The sequence below is a fragment of the Carcharhinus amblyrhynchos genome, chromosome 5 (assembly GCF_965287045.1).
Source record: "Carcharhinus amblyrhynchos chromosome 5, sCarAmb.v2.hapA, whole genome shotgun sequence".
NCBI classification, from domain to species: Eukaryota; Metazoa; Chordata; class Chondrichthyes; order Carcharhiniformes; family Carcharhinidae; genus Carcharhinus; species Carcharhinus amblyrhynchos.
The window spans coordinates 114,532,553-114,550,262 of record NC_137328.1 but is presented as its reverse complement, the minus strand read 5'-3'; the positions used below and the strand labels follow the sequence as shown (position 1 = coordinate 114,550,262).

General features: G+C 53.6%; 1 protein-coding gene across 1 annotated transcript; it reads right to left on the bottom strand.

Annotated features, from left to right (window-relative positions):
• Positions 1 to 5,266: 5,266 nt before the first annotated feature.
• Positions 5,267 to 15,879, bottom strand: LOC145343556 (zona pellucida sperm-binding protein 3-like). Its single transcript, XM_080189805.1, has 11 exons — positions 15,844 to 15,879; positions 8,917 to 8,929; positions 7,778 to 8,130; positions 6,722 to 6,837; positions 6,538 to 6,641; positions 6,270 to 6,447; positions 6,051 to 6,177; positions 5,882 to 5,970; positions 5,670 to 5,791; positions 5,461 to 5,595; positions 5,267 to 5,379 (listed from the first exon to the last, which is right to left on the bottom strand). Exons 1-11 carry the CDS (start codon positions 15,877 to 15,879, stop codon positions 5,267 to 5,269), a joined length of 1,386 nt encoding a protein of 461 aa, XP_080045931.1.
• Positions 15,880 to 17,710: the final 1,831 nt, after the last annotated feature.

Genomic DNA, 17,710 nt, shown 5'->3' with positions numbered 1-17,710 from the left:
TGTACACTGCTGCCACTGTGTGTCGGTGATGGAGAGAATGAATGTCTAAGGTAATTGATGAAGTGCCAGACAGGCTTTAGTTTTGGTGTCCAATTTCTTGAGTAAGGTGCTTTGAATATTAGTGAATAATCCCAGCAAGTATCCACCCAGTTCTAAAATAATGCTAGCTCCATGGAACTGCCATAAAATGAAACAATAATGAGAATTATTCCATAAACACAGTTATTAAAGTTTATACATTTATTAGTCACAATTAGGCTTACATTATCACTGCAATGAAATTGCTGTGAAAATCCCTGAGTTACCACACTTCAGATACATTGAGGGCAAATTTAGCATGGCCAATGCAACTACTCGGAACTTTTTTCAAACTATGAGAGGAGGCTGGAGCACCTGGAAGAAAACTCATGCAGGGAGATGGTGCAGACTCTGCACAGAGAGGGGCTAGGCTACACTCACAACCTTTGTAGTTTCTTGCTGTCTTGGCAGAGCAGGAGGCATACCAAGTTCTGATACAACCAGAGAGAATGCTTTTCATGGTGCATCTGTAAAAGTTGGTGAGAGTCGTAGCTGACATGCCAAATTTCCTTAGTTTTCTGAGAAAGTAGAGGCATTGGTGGGCTTTTCTTAACTACAGTTTCAGTATGAAGGGACCAGGACAGGTTGTTGGTGATCTAGGTACCTAAAGACACCTAAATGAAGAAGGCATTTGGCATACTTGGTTTCATGAGTCAGAATATTGAATACAGGAGTTGGAACATCTTGTTGAATTTGTACAAGACATTGGTAAGGCCACACTTGGAATACTGTGTGCAATTCGAGTCACTATTATAGAAAGGATATTACTAAACTAGAAAGAGTGCAGAAAAGATTTACTAGGATGCTACCGGGACTTGATGGATTGAGTTATAAGGAGAGGCTGAATAAACTGGAACTTTTCTCTCTGAAGCATAGGAGGCTGAGGGGTGATCTTATAGAGATCTATAAAATAATGAGGGGCACAGAAAAGGTAGATAGTCAATATCTTTTTCCAAAGGTAGGGGAGTCTAAAACTAGAGGGAATAGTTTAAGGTGAGAGGGAAGAGATACAAAAGTGTCCAGAGGGTGGTGGGTGTCGAGAACAAGCTGCCAGAGGTAGTAGTAGAGGCAGGTGCAATTTTAACTTTTAAAAAGCATTTAGATAGTTACACGGGTAAGATGGGTATAGAGGGATATGGGCCACATGCGGGCAATTGGGATTAGCTTTTGTGTTTAAAAAAGGGGCGGCATGGACAAGTTGGGCCGAAGGGCCTGTTTCCATGCTGTAAAACACAATGACTCTATAAGAATTAAGTTTTATAATATGTAGTGGTGGTATGTATGTCATCACAACCCAATAAAGGGACCCAACACAGCATGCCCAGGTTATTTGAAAGTTATTATCTGTTTTAGAAAGGAACTATTATCAAGGCTAAATATTATTTTTCCCCAAAGCCAAAATACAGAGAGGAAGGCAGCTGTTTTCCAGCCGTGCTTGGTCGAAAACCAGAACATCCTACCTGAAGTCAACAGGCCTTTCCAAGATCCCCTCGGCCCTTGCCTGCTCCGATTCCTTGGCGGGTGGAATGGGTAAATTCACCCTAAATTGTTTCAACTTCTCTTCCCAAAGTTAAAACCAGTTCCTAATTCAATTAAGAGGATGGATAGAAGCCCGACTGATTGTTGCCGTATCCTTTTCATCTGCGTTGGTTAAATTCAAACAGCACCATGACTAATAATGTAGCTGGATTCTGCCAGTTGAATCTCTCTGCAGGCACAACCTTTGCTGCATATCAAACAGGTGAAATGGATCCTAATGCATTGCCATTGCCTTTGTTAATTAACAGATTGTTTGGTTTGATTATTTTCACCTTTTTGTGCAGAGTGTAAAGGGGGTCTCAACTTTGCAATGTAAAATGGAATGTTTAAACCTTCAGAACGAGCTTCCTTGCATCTTATCTGCCTTTAAGTGAAGCATAAAAGGTGACTGTTGATTGCAATGGTTTTAGGGATTTCTCAAATGTCTGCAAATTTGCCCTGGAGAGGATGTTGTTGTCAAAAGGCTGTTAAAAACAATATAAATCCAACCGGCACAATTCTATCACCGCTGTCAGAGTAGTTCAAATGCAATGTCCTGTTTGATGGCAAAATATCCCTTGGAATGCTATTAGAGATTAAATGATTCTTCATTTCCAACATGTTTGCACCCTGGGATCTACGTAGTTCTTTCTCCCTGGGCAGCCCCGTTCCATTTCTTTCTCTCTTGCCTCCTTACCAGCCCCAGCGATCTCCAGCTTAAGCAAATGATGGGAGGGGGAGTCTGTTCCTAGGCCTCGGGGCAATCAGAAATTTGTGGCACAGAATTATTCCTCTGCTTCTGCACATTTCCAAGTCTCAGAATTTCCACCAAATTGGAACTTTTGAAATGGAGAGGTCTTTAAGACCTGTTTTAGGGGAGCTTTCCTCACAGTTCAGAATGTGATGAAGACCCCCCACCCATCCCCGAACAGCCATGTAACGTTTCTGTGTTTCTCATTCCAGTTCCAAAACAATGAAAATATTTAATTTCATTTGACAGAAGCCAATTGACTTTTCTAATTTATTGAAGTTCTTGCCCATCCATTTTTCTTCTTTCATGAGATGTGGACACTGCTGGCAAGGCCAGCTTTTGCTGCACATCTGAATTGCCCTGGAATGGAGGGGCTTGTTTGGCCATTTCAGAGGGCAGTTAAGATTTAACCACATTTCTGGGTGAAGAACCCCACCGATGTTAAATGCGAGTGTATCTCAGAAGATCAACATGGAACACCAGCTGTTATTGGTGTGTATTTTCAATTTGGTATACTGTGCAGAAAGATATGCAAAGCAGGGAAGAGCAATCCAGTTGTTTTGTGATTAATAAAAGAATGTTTATTAACTTAAAAAAACACAACAAAAACTATAATACACTACTGCCCCACAGCACCGGGGACCTGGATTTGATTCTGGTTCGGGTGACTTCCTCCCCATGTCGGCATGGATTTCAACACCAAAGAAACCACTTGGCCCATTGAGTCTGCACTGACTCTCCAGGAGAACGTTTTACCCAGGCCCTATGTCCATTGCCCCCTGCATTTATCCTGTTAATCTCTGAAGGGCAGCATGGTGGCACAGTTGTTAGCACTGCTACCTCACAGTACCAGGGACCTGGGTTCAGTTCCCAGCTTGGGAGATTGACTGTGTGGAGTCTGCATGGATTCCCTCTGGCTGTTCCATTTTTCTCCCACTGTCCAAAGCTATGTTAAATTGCCCTTTAGTGTCCACATGTGTCGGTTATTTGGATTAACCATGGCAGATGTTCAGTGTTATAGGGATAGGGTCAGGCTGGGCCTAGGCAAGATATTCTTTGAGATTCAGTGCAGACTCAATGTGCTGAATGGCCTCTTTCTGCACTGCAGGGACTCTATGGGTTCTTGGAAACAGCACATTTAGAACATCGAACACTACAGCACAAACAGGCCCTTCGGCCCACGAGTTGCACTGATCACATCAACACCTACCAATCTATAACCCCCAATCCCATCAAACCCCATATACTCATCTAGAAGTCTTTTATAAGACCCCAGCGAGTTCACCTCCACCACCACTGACGGCAGCCGATTCCATTCACTCACCACCCTGAGTGAAAAACTTACCCCTAACATCACTTCTGTACTTTCCTCCCCGCACCTTAAATCTGTGTCCTCTCGTAGCGACCATTTCAACCCAGGGAAATAGCCTGAGAATCCACCCTATCTATTCCTCTCAACATTTTATAAACTTCCATCAGGTCACCTCTCAACCTTCATCTCTCCAGGGAGAAGAGTCCCAGCTCCCTCAACCTAACTTCATAAGGCATGCCTCCCAGTCCAGGCAACATCCTTGTAAATCTCCTCTGTACCCTTCCAATAGCTTCTACGTCTTTCCTATAGTGAGGCAACCAGAACTGCGCACAGTACTCCAAGTGAGGCCTGACAAGGGTCTTATAAAGTTGCAGCATTACCTCCCGATTCCTAAACTCAATCCCTTGATTAATGAAGGCCAGTACACCATACGCCTTCTTGACCACATCCTCCACCTGTGAGGCCGATTTAAAGAGTCCTGTGGACCCGGACCCCAAGATCCTTCTGCTCTTCAACATTTAATTACACTGATGGAAATGCACTCAATCACATGAAGTTACTCCTTTCTTCCCAAATATCCACATTGGGACAGAGGTCTCTGTAGTGGCAAACACCCAATATTATATAACAGATTAATGCAGTGGATAGTTACCACCCATAGGTTATTTGGCCACATTTGGGGAAAATCATCTTCAATCTCAGTGAAGGCAGAACCTTCACTGTTTGAATTTTGGATTCTGCACATTCTTCATGTGGGTTTCCTCCTGGTGCTCTGGTTTCCTCCCACATGCTGGTTAGGTGCACTGGCCATGCTAAATTTTTCCTTAGTGCACCTGGACAAGTTTACTTGACACTGAAAGCCACACTAGCTCTCAGGTCACCTTTGTTCAAGCTGAAGATTCACTATTCCCCACAATTGACAGGCTTTGGTTAACTGGCCAGAGAGTCAAAAAAAAAATCAGACAACTTCAACAAATGCAGAATGATTCTGACCAAATGCACATCCTGTTTGCAGTGTGGTCATTCTTTTGGGTCAAACCAAGCAAAAGAAACTTAAATTACATTTGGACAAAGAAAAAGGGGGCAGCTCCCCAAAAGGATGAGGAATGGCCCAAAACAAAAAGTACAAAAGGAAACTTAAGATGAGTCAAATCAAAATGTGATCGTCAGGGTCTATAAAGGCACCTCAGCCCCTGCGGTGCCCAACAGGCACAGACAGCCTCGACTGTGCCTGCAGACAAATACCCAATGATTCCAGCAAAGCCCAAACTCTAAGTCAGTCTGCACCTCTACAAGGGGTGAGCATCATCATGGGAGATAAGGAAGCAGCCTGGCTCAGCTCCATAAAAGGAGATCCCTGACCTGATCACAACCCCTCCCCCACACTAGGCTCTGAAAACAGAAAACCAGCAGCAGCTCCATCAAATCCAGAGAGTCAGTGTTTCTCTCAATCCTCAGTAAACTAATCATTCAGCAGGCCCAGTTCTGTGCAGGGATTGGCTCACAGTCCCATGGAACCATTGAACTAAAATGTGGATGCATTGGTCAATCAGCTCCCAGACACTAGAAATAAGGAGTCAGTGCTTTATTGATCATTTGATGACTGGTTAAACAGTTTGTTTGCGTTTCCTGTACAGGAACAAGGTGATCAATGAAGTAGTGATCAGAGAGACAGCTGACACAGTCAGGGTCACAATCAGGACCACCTCAGACTCCACACCTACAAAGCAATGAGAAACCAATGGGTTAGTACAGGAACACTGAGGGGGGAGAAATGGAAACCAGCAGCTAGCCAACTCACCCCCTGGAGACCTCTCCTGTATCCTTCCCTCAGCCTCATTCAGGGAGATTGCTGCCAGGTTGGTCCCATCAGTATCCAGAATGAGCAGGGGTCCAAGTGAGGCCTCAGCCTCCCACTTCAATCCAGCTTCACTCTCTGCAATAACCAACCATTCCAGTTAGAGGGGGGAAAAGGGGGAAGTTTCCACATCGAGAGGATCAATGACCTACCAGCTTCAGCTACAAGATCTCTCCTTCCTCTGGATCCAATTCCCAAATCCCTTGCGGCCCCACAGTTCCCCACATGGCAACAGGCACAAATATCAAAGTGCGATTCCTCCAATGGGGTCCAGCTAAATGAGAGAATTAAAATCAGTCAATCCACCAGATTGTGGAGAAGTGATGCACACAAACATCCCTGAGGGAGAGGGGGGGAAACTTACACATTCTGCATCTTCTGCCAAGTACAAGCTTTGTTCCTGGAATCTCTCCGATCCACTGGAACTACTTTCAGGTGACAGGTGATGAAAATCTGAGGGACACATTCAACACAAGTTGTTATTTAATGACTCCCTCCCAACATGGAGACACCCATGATCAGCTTCCTCTTACCAAGGAACGCTCATCTCCAAAGAAACGGAAGGCATCCAGGTCGAAGCGGAGCTTGTCCGGCTCCCGCTCATTTCCTGGCAACACGAAGGTTGAAAAGGAGTCCTCGGCTTTGCTGTCTAGGAGGCAACTGAACCAAAAAAAAGAGGACAAAGGGACATGAAGTGAATCCAGAGAAACCATTGAGATGGGAGGAGCTGGAGAAAGCAGAGAGCTCCTTACCCATTGTAGTCAATGATGCCGTATCTTGGGCTGGAGTCCTGGTCTGGCCTCAATGTAGCCACACAACTGTCAATGTAGAGCTTCAGGGCCATGTGGTTGCTCATTGAAACAGAGGCCTCAATGTGAATGAGCTCACCCAGGTAGTAGACAGTCACAGTGCGCTCTGTAAGCCAGTCACCTGAGGGACAAGATGACAAGAGTTGAGACAGTGGCTGTAACTCCCGGTGAGCGAGGACAGGAAATCACTCAGCATCCACCTATCACATACCATTCATTAGGCGCAGTGAGAATGACAGATGCCCTTCCCCAGACCTGGTGGAGCTAAATGGGATCCAAGTGGGCTTGATGGGGTCACTGCTCACATTGCCTTTTCTGGAAAGAGAGTGGAGCCATTTTACGACAAGGTCACTAGCAGCTGGAGATCTTATTGACAATTGAGTAAAGATTCTCACCTGAAGTAACGACACTCAATGGGAATGAAAGCCCCATTGGTTCTCACAATAACAGATCCATGATACTGTGGGCTGTGGCTCAGGTGGGTGCTGTAGATCAGGAAATCTCCAGTCATCTGAAAGACAGCAGCTTGAGGAATGAGGACCTGATCATGTTCTACACCAGCATTAACAGTGAGCTCATCCCATTAAAACAATTCTTCAGGGGGATTGACAGGGTCAGTGTGGGGAATCAGGGTTCATCTCATGTCAGGGGTCAGTCATTTAGGATTAACGTGATGACAAATTCTCCATTCAGCAGCTGATGAATCTTTGGAATTCTCTCCAGCCCCACAGAGCTGGGAATGGTCACTCAGGATATTCAGAACAGAGGCATTTCTTTCTGGCCATTGATGGAATCATGTTGTAAAGACAGGCACATGGAGGCTGTGGGAAGCCCAGTCCTGCTCATAATGACTGGGGAACAGGCTGAAGGGCCTCATCTGGTTAGCAGTGTTGCTACACAACCTCAGCCCTTGCTGCAAGGAGAGATCATTAGCACAAGACCAGAATTAACAGGGAAGTGATTCAATAAAAGCTTCAGTTAACAGGAAAAGCAGCTACAAGTTATCAGGAATTTGGAGCAGGGAAATAGCAGTTTGTAATCAGGGACCCTTTTATTCCAAAAACTGGGAAAGTGGGAAGTGTGGAGTTCCTCTTTAGTCCAATCCATCTCAACTCCCATTTCATTCAGATTCAACCCATTTATATTAAACTAGACTGAAACTCAACCCTCAGTTGAGTTGATCTGAATGAGGGGGAAAAAAATCAAACTGAAAAATCCTCAAAATAGGAAAAGCTGGGAGGAAGCAAAGAGAAGCTTCCAGAACAATAGGGTTAGAGAGACTCAGACCAGTGAAAGTAAAATCCTGAATAGAAAGTTAGTTTGGGTTTTATAAAGCAGGAGACAGCTGTCTGTCTCCTCAATATCAATGACATCCGACCAAGTGTAGGATGGAAGAGTGGGGAACAACCTCCAGCCCCAGCTCAGAGGGGGAGTTTGAGGATTCACATTACCTGCAATCTGCTGCCACACTCATGGAGCCCATAGTCAAAGAGGACAGTGTGGTTCTGAGAGTAGATCCTGGTTGGCTGACAACCTGCTGTCCCCAGGGTCAGATCAGCAGCTTTAACCAGGTGCCTGGTTCCAAATAAATCCAGCTGGACCCTGACCAGCAGCTTGTCCTCTCCACACTGCACCCTCACACTCTGCACTGGAGAGTCATCGTGACCCTCAGACACACGCAAATGGGAATCTAAGGGAGGCCCAGGAGGAGGGAGTGTCCGAGGCCTATGGGTGGCTTTGACTATTCCCCATGGAAACTGTTGCCACGTATCAGAGCAACAAACAGCTCCAACTAACACCAGCACTGGGAAGAAACCCCTCACTCCAAAACCCTCCATCATAGCAAACAACTGAATTATCCCTACAGGTACCAAGTAACACCTTTTATACACACAGACCACACTCAGCTGACAGCAATTCTTCCAGATCAGCAATTGAACCAATTACACAGCCACACCCCTTTCTTTTTCTTTTTTTTACACATTCATTTCAGGTTTATTTTTGTTCGGGGTCTACACTGTCCAATTTGACTACATTTGAGAAGCAACAGCTCTTGGTCTCTTCATGTACACTGTACACTCCATCACCACCAGCAGGCACAGAGACACCATCATGAAGCCAATGGCTACTCCTTGCACAAGCCAAGCAGCAGATTCAGCAGCACCACTTGCTTCATGCTGTTTCTTGGACTGAAGCCCCTCATCTTCCAGGATGATGGGGCCAGGAGCACTCACTAATGTTCCCTCACGGTCACGGGGACTCCTGCGTCTCTTTGGGACACATTTGGGTGCACAGTCATCCTGAGCAGAGGGCGAGCAGACCCCAGCACTGCAGTGCAGGTAAACCTGTCCAGTCAGAGGCTGCTCCGACTCTCTGTCCAAGAAAACAAATGTTTTCAGTTCAAACCGCTTGTGATGTGTTGGGAACTTCAGGCCAGAATATATGACTGGGCGTAGGAGAGTCTGATAGTCATCACCCTCATGGGGACACCCATCCACCAGCAGGCTCCATTGCGCCTCATGGTTTGGGGCTGGCACAGGAGTTGCCCAGCAGTCATGCAGCCTCAGGACAAGCGTTGGGTCACTGCGACCCAGGACACGAACCTCCACAAACACTGCCTCCCGAAGGATTCTCCAAACGGGGTACTCACTTTCCACATACCATGATCTGTAGTCACCATTTTTTGCTATTCGCAGTTCCAGTTTCAGAATCCCTTCTTCTGAAGCAGGAGGTGGTGGAGAAACCGTGTAAACTGTGACATTGATCTGTAAGCCAGTCTCTTGCCTCCCTCTGTACTTGCACTGGACGTGCAGGCTGCCGAAGGTGCCGCCCCGAGTTATTGAGCCCAGCTTCCCAGTCTCAATCATCCTCTTGCCCAAGACGCCTGTTTCGTAGACCGAGGTTCCACCTCCCTCCCGCTTGCTGGAGCCACAAGAGGTGACTGGAAAGCGGAAGGCCGCAAGTTGCCCAGTGGTTAGTTTAGGCTGGCACTCGGCCTCTTGTCCATCTTTCACATACAGGGGATGACAGGTTGAGGGCAGGACGGGTCAGGTTCTTGGAGATCACGATGATGAAATGACCATCAGCTGTGCGTGCTGGGCTCTTTCTCAGACTGGAGAAACAGCGATGGGGGCTGGAGCTCCGGGGATCAAAGCAACAACCCTGGCGGAGACACTCAGCGCTGCTGATCCCGGAGTGACCGCACTCAAATCTCCAGCCTGCCTCTGAGACCCAAACATCATCCCTCCCCAGGAGGAGCGGCCGGCCTGAGAGTGAGGAGGCGGCCAGGAAGCAGAGAGCCCAAGAAAGCAGCCAAGCTCCCATCCCGGCCAGGGAATCAGGACAATCACTTCCCGCAAACACCAGCCCGTTTTCTAGCCGGGAATCCCATTGCAGAGGCTCCCTGTCCCATGGGATACTCGGGAAGCGATTCCGCATCTTCAATCAGCTCCAATTCCCCCTGATCTTTCGGGTCGGTCTTTTGGGTGGGCCAAACAAGTAAACAAACTTAAATTACGTTCGGACAAAGAAAAAGGGGGCAGCTCCCCAAAAGGAGGGGGAACGGCCCGAACAGAAACAAAAGGTACAAAGGAAACTTAAAACACGTCAAATCAAAATGTGATTATCGGGGTCTATAAGGCACCTCAGCCCCTGCGGTGCCCAACGGGCACGGAAAGCCTCGACAGTGCCCGCAGACACCGCGTGCTCCCTCTCCAGGGATACCCAGCCGCGAACGTAGCCGCGGTAGAGGGGCAGGCAGTCGGGACGGACGGCCCCGTCGATCGCCCGCTGCCTGGACCTGTTGATGGCGCGTTTCGCCAGGCCCAGGAGCAGGTTCACGAGGAGGTCGGCAGCCTGACCCTCCCCTCTCCGCACCGGGTGTCCGTAGATCAGGAGCGTGGGACTGAAATGCAAACAGAACATCAATAAAAGGTTCTTCAGAAAATCAAAAAGGGAGTGCAATCTGTAACACAAAACGAAGACGTGGTCCACGGACTCCACAAGGCCACAGAAAGAGCAGTCTCGGGAGCCCGTGAACCGGTGAATCCGACTGTTGTGCGGAACTGCCGCGTGCAACACCCTCCACCCCAGGTCCCCGAGGTAATTGGGGGAGATCCCTCTGTAGAGGGACCTCCATCGGGGACCTCCGCCGCCTGGCGCCAACAAGGCCCGCCAAGGTGTGTCCGGGTGACGGGTGAGGACACGGTAGTGGAAGGTGTGCAGCAACAGCCCGTACAGGAAACGCCTCCGCGCGCTGGAAAAGGGCACGGAGGACATTCCCGCGAGGCGGCTCGCGCTGTGGGGCACCTGACCCGGGGAGGGGGGGTCTCGGCTTCGGGCCAACGTGGAATTCCGTCCGAACAGGGGAACGCTCGGACGGGATCCCACCGCACGCCCGAGCCGCCTCGAGCTGGCGTGTGCTTTCGGGGCCCAGCACGACCGTCCTGAGGTCTCGGATGGCTTTGGCCGCGCGCCGGACGGACACCCCCTGCGCGCTCAGCCAGCACGCCAGGGTTCATCCAGCCCGCTCCTCCGCCGTCCAGCGTGTCCCCGATCCCGGTCACCCCGGCCTCCGCAGCCTCCCTCTCCGTCAGCCACCTGAAGTTACACGGCTGGAGGTGCGGATTCCTGAGCAACGGAATACGTCGCCAGGGCGCACCATCGTGGAGGAGGCTCGACGTAAAGGTAAAACTCGCGCCCTGTAGGACAGCACTCGGAGCAGTCCTGTCCAGCGAGCCAGGCGGCCGGAGACTTTGGCCTCCAGCTCCCGCCAGTTCTCCGGCCAGGATCCCTCGGCTGGGCAGAGATGGACCCCCAGGTAGAGGAGGCGGGTCCCGCTCCAGGTGAAAGGCCTGAGCTCCTCCGGAAGGGGGGTCCGTCTCCCAAGGAGCGACCAGGAGTCCGGAACACTTGGCCCAGTTGATCCTGGCGGGGGAGGCGGCGGAGTACACCGCCTGGCACTCTCGCATCCTCCGCGGGTCAGCCGGGTCCGTGAACGCCAGGAGCACGTCGTCGGCGTAGGCCGACAGGACCACCCCCTACGTCCGGGCCGCGCAGAGTCAAACCCGACAACCTCCTCCGCAAGAGGCGCAGGAAGGGCTCCACACACACGGAATAGAGTTGGCCGGACAAGGGGGCAGCCCTGCTGTACCCCTCTCCCGAAGCGAAGGGGCGCCGTCAGCGACCCGTTAACCTTAATCAGACACTCTGCGGCAGAGTACAGTCATCGGATCCGGGCCACAAACTGCGTCCCGAACCCGAATGCCCGCAGAGTCCCGAGTAAATACTCGTGCTCCACCCTGTCGAACGCCTTCTCCTGATCCAAGGACAAGGCGGCGCTGGACAGACCAGCCCTCTGGGAATGGTGGATCAGGCCCCGGACCAGATGGATATTATCGTGGATGGAGCGTCCCGGGACCGTGTAGGACTGGTCAGGGTGGATCCTGTGGTCCAGCACGGATCCGAGGCGCCGAGACAAGGCCCTGGCGAAGATTTTGTAATCGGTGCTGAGGAGGGAGGCCGGGCGCCAGTTTCTCACCAACCGGAGATCCCCCTTCTTGGGCAGCAGGGCAACGACGGCCCTGCGCCACGAGGGGGGCATCCCCCCGCTCGCAATGCTCTCCCCCAGGACCCCCCGCGTAGTCGCTCCCCAGGACGTCCCAGAACGCCCTGAAGAACTCCACGGCCAGCCCGTCCGTTCCCGGGGCCTCACCCCGTCCGAGGCCGTTCAGGCCGCCGGTCAGCTCGGCCAGGGTGATATCGGCCTCCAGTCGCAGGTCCCGCAGCGCGTCCTTCTTCTCCCTGTACTCCAGACGCAGGGGCCGGGTCCGCGTCGGGCCGACCGAGACGCGCCTCCAGGTCGAACAGCTCCTTCTCCCACTCCTCGAGCCTGGATTTCCGCCTCCTCTTCGTCCACCCCCTCGCGTACTCCTGACAGAAGGTACGGGCGTGAGTCTTGCCCACGTCCCACCACAGCCTCAAGGAGGGGGAAGCCTCCCCGCTCCCTTCTCCAGCCGGCCCAGAATCGACGGAACGAGTCCAGGAAGCCCTCGTCCTCCAGCAGCGAGTTGTTAAAGTGCCAGTACGCGGACCCCCGCCGGACACGGGACAGGACCAAGTCCGCCCACACCAGGTGGCGGTCCGCGCTCGGCACCTGCCGCACGGAGGCCGAGGAGACGGCGGACACGTGCGCCCTCCAGACGTACAGGCGGTCGATCCTAAACGCTCCGGCCCCAGGCCTCACGCAAGTGAAAGCCCTGGAGCCGGGATGGAGATGTCTCCAGACGTCCACCAAGTCGTGGGTCCCGAGCAGGTCCCGCAACTTCCCCATCGCCGGGGTACGCCACCAGGGACTGGCGCGGTCCCGTGCCTCGAGGGTACAGTTGAAATCCCCCCCCCCGAGGATGATGCATTCGCCCCCCCCCCCGCGATGGTGTCCAGATGAGCGGACACTTTCTGGTAGAAAGTCGCTTGCTGCGGTCCGACGCTCGGGGCGTAGACGTTCACCGAGTGAATGACCACACGGACCCCTCACGGACGGTCAAGTGCACCAACCGGCCTGGCACCGGCTCCTTGACCCCCAAGATCTCCGGCTGAAAACACGGGGCCATCAAGATGGCTCGCTGGAAGCGAGCGTGAGGTGGCTCATGTAGACCCCCCCCGTCGCCATTCCAGGAGCCACAGGGCTTCGTCCCGCGGAACGGTATGGGTTTCCTGCAGGAAACAGACCGCGTGCTTCCCGTCACGGAGGACCGAGAAGCTCTGGAGCCTGCGGCCTGGCTCACTGCCGCCGTTGACGTTGAGGCTGGCTCTGGTCACCTTCATGGCAGAAGCACCGCGCGCACCGTCACCACTTATCGAATTATCTAAGGGGGCGCCGGCGCAAGACGCGCCAGTCCGCTCCCCGCTGAGCCCGTCGAGGAGCTCCTGTTCCCGTCGCCCCTCTTTTTCGGTCAGGCCCGACGGTCGAGGGCCAGTCGGGCACTGGCAGGACGACCAGAACGGTCTTCGAGAAAGGCCCCGAGTTCCCCAGCGGGGGGGTGAGGGGCGACTCGGTGAGGGGCACGAGGGAGTCCCCCGCCTCGCTCAGGGTGGACTCCGAAACAGTCCCCGTGCCCCCCGCCGGGCAACTTACCCCCCCCCTTGCCCCAGACGCCTGGGCACCCCACAGGTCCGGAGAGTCTCCCGGTATGAGGTCGGGGGGGGGTGCCCAGCATCAGAGGTCGGGACAGAGGGGAGGGCCCCCCCTCACCGCCGCCGTCCAGGGACCCAAACAACTGGGTGCCCCCGCAGTCCCCCAGGAGCTGGAGGGAGATCTCCTGGGTGTTGGTGTAGGAGAGCGGGTGGAAGGAGACCGCGGGGGTCCCGCTCTCCCCCCGGCCCCGGGGGGAGCTCCGCCTGGGGGGCCGCGGCAGCACATTCTTCTCTTTTTCTCTTTTCTCTTGCCCCCGACTTGGGGGCTAAGGGGCAAAGACAGGTGGGGGTGGGGCAGGCGATGGGACAAATTGGGGGAGGGGTGTGGGCGCCACCACCTCTGAGCTGGGGGAGGGGGTGCGGGGAGTCCCACCCATCTCAGCTTCTCCCTCCCTCTTGAGGCGTGGCGTCTCTTCTTGAGGGGCAACCCCTCGGCAGGGGGATGCCCCTCGCACTCTGCCCCTCCCCTTCCTGCCCTGCTCTGCCCCTCGGCCCTTCCTCCTCCCTCCCCGGGAGGTGTGACCGCTGCCGGCTCGGGATCACGTACCCCCACCCCCCTCCCACAACGACGCCGGGCCCAGCACTAGGCGCTGAGGCACCCACGGGCCCGGTAGATGGTTTTGGAGGGGGGCAGCTGAGGTGGCCAGCTGCTGCCAGCGCGGCCCCCCCCTCCAGTGGGGGGCAGGTGGTACTTGCTTGGGGGGGAGGGGAGAGGGGGTTGCGGTGCCAGCTGCGGCCACCTTGGGTTGGCGGTCGGCGGCCTTGGAGGCGGGGCAGTTCTTTCTAATATGCCCCGCCTCCTTACAGGCATGGCACCGCCCACCGTCCACGGACCAGAAGAGCCGGTAGGTATTTCCCTCGAGGGAGATGTTGAAGCTGCCATCTAGGACCTCCTCCCGAGCCAGGCGGACAAAGACCTGGCGCCGGGAGGAGTAGACATGGCGAAGGGCGGGATCTCGAAGGCCGAGCGGGATCGGTACCACCTCGGACCTGGCCTCCCCCAGTAGACGGAGGTGGGGGAGGAGGAGCTCCACGGGGAGGAAGGGCGGGACGTTCGATAGAACCATCTTATGGGCGGTGGCCTCGAGGGGGTCCACCGCCAAGAAGGTCCCGCCCACCGTGAGCCCCTTCTCCAGGGCGAGGTGGACCGCCCGCTCGGCCCTCAGAAAGAATACGGCCTTGCCGTACATCTTAGAGGCGGCGACAATGGCTGAGGGGCCGACAACCCCAGCCATTGCCCTCACGCAGGCCTCTGTCGACATGTCGGGGTGGGCGTAGCACTTGACCCCGAGCCGCCTTGTAAGAAGTGTAAAGGGTGGCGGGGCCTTGGGAGCGGCGGGGTCCTTGGCTGCTGCCACAGCCGCATAGGTGGGACGCGAAGGCCCCGCCACCGGCGACGCTGGTGAGGTCGCCATGTTATTGGGGCAGTGCTACACCCAACCCGAGACTGCACAGATTGCACGGCAGGGCGCGTATAAGGCAGGCGGGTAGGCAGGCCGGACAGCTGACAGGCAGGCGGGTAGGCGGGCCGGACGGCTGACAGGCAGGCGGGTAGGCGGGCCGGACGGCCGACAGGCAGGCGGGTAGGCAGGCCGGACGGCTGACAGGCAGGCGGGTAGGCAGGCCGGACAGCTGACAGGCAGGCGGGTAGGCAGGCCGGACGGCTGACAGGCAGGCGGGTAGGCAGGCCGGATGGCTGACAGGCAGGAGGATAGGCAGGCCGGACGGCTGACAGGCAGGTGGATAGGCAGGCAGGTTGGCAGGCCGGGCGGCTGACAGGCAGGCGGGTAGGCAGGCCGGACAGCCGACAGGCAGGCGGGTAGGCAGGCCGGACGGCCGACAGGCAGGCGGGTAGGCGGGCCGGACGGCTGACAGGCAGGCGGGTAGGCAGGCCGGACGGCTGACAGGCAGGCGGGTAGGCAGGCTGGACGGCTGACAGGCAGGAGGATAGGCAGGCCGGACGGCTGACAGGCAGGCAGGTTGGCAGGCCGGACGGCTGACGGGCCAGCAGACAGGCTACAGGCAGGCCAGACGGTGATATCCCTCCTTCCCCTTGTCTTCCTTCCTTCCAGAGAAAGGATAGAGGGAGGAGGCAGTGAATTCCAGGTGAATCTACTTGTTAACACAAGCTTCACAATCCTGGTTTTAGTTTTGCAAAATCTGGGAGGCTGTTTTGTGACAGTGAACTTCTGTTCCCCAAATCGAGGACAAACACCAACAACACCTCAACAGTCCTTGTGGTAGTTCTGACACACTTGGGAAGCCTTCTTCACTGAGGATTAGAGTCACACAACCACAAGCTCACTGGGAAGAAAAACTTCACTCCAAAATCCCCCATCATTCCAAACAACTGAACCATCCCTTCAGGCGCCAAGCAGCACCTTTTATAGACACAGCCCACACTCAGCTGACTGCAATAATTCCAGAAAAAAAAAACAACGATCGAACTAGTTAACCAGCCCCAATTTCCATAATTCCCACCAATCACACAGCAAGTTCCGTGCCCGTTGGGCACCGCAGGGGCTGAGGTGCGTTATAGACCCCGACAATCACATTTTGATTTGACGGGTCTTAAGTTTCCTTTGTACCTTTTGTTTCTGTTCGGGCCGTTCCCCCTCCTTTTGGGGAGCTGCCCCCTTTTTCTTTGTCCAAATGTAATTTAAGTTCGTTTCCTTGGTTCGACCCGAAAGATCGACCCGAAAGACCCGCGGCAAGTGGATTTATTACAGTATTGTTTGGACCGATAGGAGTGGTTCCAATGGGGAGAGGTGTGCAAGAACAGAAGGGAAGCTGTGTGATAGGGTGGAGGGCAGAGAGATGAAATGATGACATGATTTTATGGGACAAAAGATAAAGACAGCGGGAATGGGGAACGTAAAGAAACGGAATGGGTGCAATTCTCCCGGCCCGCTGCGCTGCTCGAGTAGCTCAGTGAGCCGGGGAATGTCAGTGGGAGGGGAAACAAATGGGATTGGTGACCAGCGTGGGGTCAGTGGCGATTTTCCCAATCCGTTTGAAGCATCCTGGCTCCGGGGAACAGCGCGAGGCTGATTACAATATGCAGAAGATGCTCTGTATCTATTTAGCGAGCCCAGGACCCAATCGCCTGGCCTTGAAAATGTTTCGCACCCTGCCAGTGCAGGTCCACATCAGTGGGGATCACATCTACTCTCCCATCAACAGGGACCTGGCGTGGTGGGCTCGCTGGTGGGGCTAGAAGCCATTGAGACCCCTGGACGGTTCGGGGGCGAGGGATGTCCCAGGGAGATCTGTGCACAAACAGTGGGACCGTCAGCACGCTGCTGCCTGCCTCTCCAGTGGGATTAGCCCCCACACACCTCCTGGCGTAAATCCCTTGATGGCCTCTGTGCAGTACAGAGTGCTGGAAATTCGTTAAACCAAACTCTCCCACAACACAGGTGCCAAAAACTGCCATATTCCTGCACATTGGGCACTGGCCCGGTGGTTAGCACTGCTGCCTCACAGCGCCAGGGACCCAGGTTCGATTCGCAGCCTAGGTCACTGTCTGTATGGAGTCTGCATGTTCTCCCCGTGTCTGTGTGGGTTTCCTCCGGGTGCTCTGGTTTCTTCGCACAGTCTGAAAGGCATTGGCCCGAACAGGTGGCGGTGTGTGGCGACTAAGGGAATTTCACAGTAACTTCATTGCAGTGTTAAGGTAAACCATGACACTAATAAATAAACTACTTATTTTTTGGGACAGTTGTGCCCCCGCTGTCTCCAGGTGTGACTGGTTGCCTGGTAACTGTCGGAATGTAACAGGAAGGAATAAAGAAAGCAATGAGACAAAATGAAAGCAGCAGAAAAGCCGGAATGAAGGTGGAGAGTCTGACGTGAAATTGTTGAACTCAGAGCTGAGTCCAGAATGCTGTCAAGAGTCCTTTCGAAAGAGGAACTGCTGTTCCTCCAGCTTGCGTTGAGCTTCATTCCAACACTGTTGCAGGACAAGGTCAGAAAAGTCAGAGTGTCAGCAAGGTGGAGGATTGAGATGACAAACCACAGGAAGCTCAGGGTCATGACTGTGGAAGGAATGGACGTGTTGCTCAAAGCGGAAACCCAGTCTGCATCTGAACTCCCCAATGTAGAGCGGAACACATTGTGAGCATTGAATACAGTATACGCAATAGAAAGTTAAAGCCAATCAGCGTCCAAAGTCTTCTCCTCCCTTTGTC